Source organism: Marmota marmota, unplaced genomic scaffold, assembly GCF_001458135.2.
Source record: "Marmota marmota marmota unplaced genomic scaffold, marMar, whole genome shotgun sequence".
Taxonomy (NCBI): Eukaryota; Metazoa; Chordata; class Mammalia; order Rodentia; family Sciuridae; genus Marmota; species Marmota marmota.
This window is the reverse complement of record NW_026000026.1, coordinates 12,151,023-12,157,071: the sequence shown is the minus strand read 5'-3', so window position 1 is coordinate 12,157,071 and position 6,049 is coordinate 12,151,023. Positions and strand designations below refer to the sequence as shown.

Genomic DNA, 6,049 nt, shown 5'->3' with positions numbered 1-6,049 from the left:
AACACTACTGTGGGCTGGAACAATACCAGCCACATGACTCAGCAAGGGCACTTCTGGGTGTTTGTCCCAGAGAAACCAAAATGCGTGTCCACACAAAACCCACCCAGATTCTCCATAGTAGCTCTGTGCATAAGAGCCAGGATCTGGAAGTGACCCAAGTGCCCTGAGGTGAGTCACACTTAGCAGTGGAACAGCAAGAGCCAGGGGTCAGCTCCAAGGGGTGGATCAGTATGTCTGTGCTCTGACCCAACCCCACATGGGGGTTCTGACCCACAGTGGAAGTCTATTTGGCTCAGGGTCCTGGAACCAGAAGTCCAAGAGTACAGTGCTGGCAACTGGCGAGGGGCTGCGCCATCCCAGGGTGGGGGGCATGGAAGAGAGAGCACAGGGGAGGGAAAGGGGCTGCTCCCCCTTTACCCACCCCACAGCAGCCTGGGCCCCCCACCAGGAGGCTTCACCAACTCGTAATACCATCGCCATGGAATTAATTGTCACATGAGTGTTGGAGGGTACAGTCACACCTTAGCAGGTCTAAGGCACTGTGCTGTGTGGAAGAAGTCTCAGAAATTTATAGGCTTTCTGATTCCACGTGCACAGCCTCAAAATGACAAAAGGGGACTGGTGGAGAACACACAGTGGCTGTGGGCGTGGCTCAGGGCAGCTGGGTGGGCTCCGGAAGTGCAGGCAGGAGGGAGAGCTCTGTGCACGCAACACTCCGCTCTGTGTCTGCAACGTGGTGCGGTGACACGATAGAAGGGGACAAGAGGGCATGAAGCTCTCACATGTCCCTCCTATGCCCATTTCCTGGCTTGGACACTTTGGATGTGGAGAGCAGAGAGCACAGGGAGCCCTTTGCCTTCACAACTTCCTACCCATCTAATTCTACCAAAGAAAGAGAATGAACTGCCCCCACCAGCAAGCCTGGTAGGGTGAGGAACGCTTTAGCCTCTGAGCCAATGGTCTGCAACCTCTGGTTTCAGGGAACCAGGTGTTCTTCTTGACTTTTGCTGAAGTTTCCTCAGTTTCCCTGGGTCAAGGGCCAGTGACCAGGTGGGGGAGGTGAATGTGCCAAGTGAGGAGGTATCAGAAACATCCCATTGGGAAGCATGCTGTATTCGCTTTCTGCTGCTATGCAAACAAATTACCATTAACTACAGTTTCATCCCGATTTCCTGGGTCAGGGGCGTGTCAAGGCCTGACAAGGCTTCCTGCTCTGGCTCTCACTGGGCTGGAACCAGGTACTGGCCATGGCTGCACTCTCTCCTGAGGCTCCTTTCTCTTCCAAGGCACTGGCTGCTGATGGAACGTGCCTCCTCTCAGTGTATGATGAGAACCCTGCTTTTCTCCCTTTGTCCTTCCCTTCCTCCCTATTTTGAGACAGGGTCTTGGTAAGTTGCTGCTGCTGGCCTTGAACTCATGGTCCTCCTATCACAGCCTCCAGAGCTGCAAGGATTACAGGTGTGTACCACTGAGCCTAGTATCTTCCTAGGTATTGACTGGGGACCTCTCAGGTCCTAGAGGTTACCCTCTTGGTTTTGCCAAGGATGCATGATCTCACACTACGGCAGCCCCTTCCTCAGCCCGCTGGGGACTCCTCCATGATTCAACCCCACCATAAAATTACTATCCCACCACATCCACAGCTCCGGCCACACTCAAGGGAGGCTTTCTCTAGGTGTGTGCAACTGGGGTCACCTCAGCATAAGTCATGGACTGACAAACTTAGCCTGTAAAGGAGCAATTGGTAAACTTTCTCAGCTGGGTGACCATATTGGATCTTACTGAAGTCATTCAATGCTGCCATGAATTGGCTGTGTTCCAGTAAAAATTTATGGACATCGAAATAAGAATTCCATGTAATTTTCATGTCATGAAACACTATTCATCCTTTGATGTTTCTCAAACATTTACATTATATAAAAACCATTATTATTGGCTGTGGGCTGGATTTGGCCTGAGAGGGTCCTAAGTGTCCATGGGTTGAATGCAGACAATCTAAAACCTACCCCATATTGAGACCACAGATTACCCACCCTTTTTAACCTATCTGGATTTCTTCAGTGAGAATAATTCACATTCCCCAGTTTGCTGGGAAACAGAATACAGAAGGCAAAAGGGTGTACCTTGGCTCCTTCCATTTCTCCCATCCTGAAAGCTAAAAAAGTAAGACCAAGACCAAAGCATTTAAAGATTCTTCTCAGACAGTATAACCCCAAGGTCTAACTCCCGAAGAGTGAGAAAGTCGTCCTGCAGGATGGATTCTGCCAGCAAACCAACTTCTGTGGTTGGGAAGGAGGGTGATGGAGACACACGGCTTCCCTGTCAGGCACACTGTGTGGACCGAGGCAAGACTGGGGTTCTGGTGGACACCACAGCTGACCCTCTGCGGGCTGCACAGGCCTGTCGACTAACCCATCTACAGTTGGCAGCCAGACAAGGACGAGCAGGGAGTCTGTAGGCGAGATTAACAGACTGGACAAGCAAGAGAGTGGGTCACAAGAACATGCTAAGACATCCATATTTTAAGTATTATCAAGACCATATCAACTAATTTGGGAATCCTTGGTTGACTCATCTGTATCCCAAGACATAAAAAATACAATTTTTTTTGTTGTTGTTGTTACTAGGGATTAAACCTAGGAATGCTTTGCCACTGAGCTATGCCCCCAGTCCTTTTTGGTTTTTTGAGCCAGGGAATTGCTAAATTGCTGAGGCTAGCCTCAAACTTGTGATCCTCCTTCCTTGGTTCCCCAACTAGCTGGGATGATAGACATGTGCAACCATACCTGGCTTCTTCTACATTTTAAAAATCCAACTACAGACATATGTAATTGTTAGTTTGATAGGAAAAAATAGACAATAACTGTAATCTATGAGATGGAATAAACAAGAGGACTTCTGGTGGTAAGAGATGCAAATGATTTTAAAAGGCCTCCCTCTTGACTGAATTGTTTTTCTCATTTTAAACCCACAGAGTTGTCGTTTGCAATGTTATAAATCATTAAGGATCGGTTCTCTATGTTGCATTAACAGTACAGAGACAAGAACTTTTTCGACAATGACATTAGCATCTTCCTCCAGATTCCTGAGGCTTTGTCATCCCACTGTGCGCGCTTCCTAGAAAGCTCTCAGCCCTCCCACCACCTGTGGTCCAGAGGAAGTGGAAAGGCCAAAACAACTGCTGCCATGGCTACATGGGCCTCACCTCATTTTTTCTTTTAGTTAAAAAAAAAAAAGAAAAGAAAAAGAGCTGGGCACAGTGGCACACGCCTGTAATCCCAGCTGCTCAGGAGGCTGAGGCAGGAGGATGGCGAGTTCAAAGCCAGCCTCAGTAAAAAGTGAGGCACTACGCAAATCAGTGAGACCCTATCTCTAAATAAAATACAAAATACAGCTGGAGATATGGCTCAGTGGCCGAGTGCCCCCAAATTCAATTCTCATACCCCAAAAAAAAAAAAAAAAAAAAAAAGAGGAAAATGAAGATCTCACATGCAGGAATTCTTTCTCCAGAATAGTTTAATCGGTTTGGATACTGTCTGTCAACACTTGATTATTTTTCCTCTATTTTGACACACAAATCCATTCATTCAGACTCTTCTCCCCATATCTCATATATTGTGATATTATTGTGTGGATCTGCAGGCATCTCTGAGTTTTGCAGCTTGATGTTACCACCAGTTGCCATGGTGACTTTGAGATTCCGCACCTTGGACACAAACTTCACAAGGTCCATCTCAAGTTGGGTTAAGGTATGGAATGCATAGTCTTTGCTGGGGGAAGTATTTTGATGTTTCTTTAGTGGAGAGCGAAACTGGCAGCCTCGGAGGCCAGTAGAAGTCTGCTCCTGTCAAGAAAGATTTCTGGGGTGAATAATTCCATTGATTTTCTTGGCTTTGACAGTTGGGCTCATCTAAGAGAACAGGTCCCTTGTACTGCTCTAGTCTAGGCTATGGCAAATTGGCCACCTCTGGCCCACAACCTGTTTTTATAAAGTTTTATTGAAACACAGCTGTGCTCATTCTTTTGCATATTATTCATGACTAAATTGAGTAGTTACACAGAGACTATAAGACCCCCAAAACTGAAATGCTTTACCTCCTGGCCCCTCTCTCCTGGCTCCAGCTTTAGACAGTCTGGATAGAGTATCATGAAGTGCTGGGAGTGTCCAGGAGAGAACACGCCATATTTCTCTGCCACTCTCCTTCAACTGGAGAGCTGTTGGGGACCAGAGCTTACTACTTGACACATTTATAACTTTAGAACAGGCTTCTATTTAATTTACTTGGGATAATAACATTTCCACCAAGTCCCAAAATTTGTAATAAATCGAACATGGCAAAATTGTAAAAATCAGGAGAAAGTTAAGTCTGGCTTTGTGAATAATTTTTTTACCTGAAAAATACTGTAATTTCCTGAATCTATCCTTAATTTGAAAAAATTCACAGGAAAAATCATGAGCCATTAAACAGGTTATCAACTGTTCTGTCCCAATCTCTGTGGCTCTGGGGACCACTGTCTTCACTAAGAATGTCAGGAAGCAAATTTGCCAAATTTCCCAGGATCCAAGGTAGTTCCTCCCCATTCAAGTTCTAGATAGCTCAGCCGTCCTGACCCTACGGACTACAAGACCTGATTCTGTCCGCTGTTTCTGAGACGGAATCCGTGGAGCTGTTCTTACCTTATTCTTCTCACTATCTCCTCGAAACTTCAGTATTACATACAGCAAAACAACAAAAATAAGCCAGAGCCATTTGCTCCCAAGCCAGCCTTGGGTGTGCTCTGGTAGATTCTGTCTAATTCGGAAGTGCCCTCCGCAAGGCACCTTCCCCTGGGGTTCTTTGGCTTTGTCTCTCAGAGAAGAGAACATAAAGGCGTAGCCGCAGGAGAGGCACAGAGGCAAGAACAGGAACCATCTCAGCGTCCGCATGGTGAGCAGAGGTGATGGAGGAAGCTGCTCATGGTGGGTCTGTCTGCCCTGGCAACTGGGAGACTGGGGACCTAGTGCTGGCCGCTGGTGATGTCACAGAGGGCCTGAGCCAGGGCAGCCTTGGCCATTGTGATGCCTTGAGGCTGGGGATAAGGAGGCTCACAGTGGTAGCTGGAGAAGGACTTCAAGAAACTGGGGGGAGGGGAGGATTTCCAGTGAGAGGGTATGATGGGAAGTCACCTCCTTGCCAGAACATTCTTTCTGACTCTGGTGTTCAATGGGAGGGGCCATCATCATCTTGCTTTCATTTATTTGATTCTGACACTGTGGTGAACAGAGACACTGTGTTCCCATGGAGCCTGGAGTCCAGCGGGAAAGATGTTTGTCCACAGGCCGCACAAGGGGCCCCCCATGCATTTCATCTGTGGCCATTGTTCCAGAAATAAAGATTGGCCAGCATTTAAGTGGTAGAAGCAGCTTCACTTAAAAACCCCAAGTTTCGGGCTTCCTTTGAATATGGATGCTCTGGCCTCACAGGGCCTTGTTCTCATGGGCCCACTCTGCTCTGGCAGGGCAGGAACTGACCCTGCTGGTGTTCTCCCCTCAGTCCTCACCAGTCCCTGTTGCTTCATACGACTGACTGACCTGTCCAGGGGAATTCAGAGTATGACTTGGTAAAATTTTGACAAGAACAGAGAACTGTTAAGAGAACAGAAGGGGGAACTTAATGCAATTACTCAGGAAGACTTTCTCGAAGATGTGGGTAGAGCTCAAGAGACGCTGCTGAGGAGCCGGCTGGATACATGGGGAGGGGCTGACATTTGGCCTGTGTGAAGGCCCCAGGGTACGGACACAGCCTGGAATAAACCAAACCTCCCTGACCAGTGTTTGAAACCACAAGTTTTAAAAAATGAATGAACAAGAAGGCTGGTCACGGGGGCACAGGCTTGTACTTGTTCCCCTGGTCACCTATGTCACAATCATGCTAAGGAAGGACCTAGTTCACAGGCTGACTCCCAAACAGTGACTTCCTACTGAATACCAAGTCATTGGAGGTCCACTGGGCACCCTCCTGTGCTGCTGACTGCGTTGCACACTTGGGAGAACACAGAGGTCCCAAAG

General features: G+C 47.7%; 1 protein-coding gene across 1 annotated transcript; it reads right to left on the bottom strand.

The window, feature by feature from the left end:
* Positions 1-3,498: 3,498 nt before the first annotated feature.
* On the bottom strand, positions 3,499-6,049 carry Fam209a (family with sequence similarity 209 member A). The gene is made up of 2 exons (XM_015479868.2): positions 4,679-6,049; positions 3,499-3,844 (listed from the first exon to the last, which is right to left on the bottom strand). The coding sequence occupies exons 1-2, from the start codon at positions 4,925-4,927 to the stop codon at positions 3,584-3,586; spliced, it is 510 nt and encodes a 169-aa protein (XP_015335354.1). The 5' UTR covers positions 4,928-6,049; the 3' UTR covers positions 3,499-3,583.

What these genes read in the sequence shown, in the direction of transcription:
- Fam209a (XM_015479868.2), bottom strand. Translation starts at nt 4,927, where the DNA reads ATGCGGACGCTGAGATGGTTCCTGTTCTTGCCTCTGTGCCTCTCCTGC. An exon ending in GAGATAGTGAGAAGAATAAG is followed by an intron (nt 3,845 to 4,678) that starts GTAAGAACAGCT and finishes CTTTCTTGACAG; the next exon opens with GAGCAGACTTCTACTGGCCT.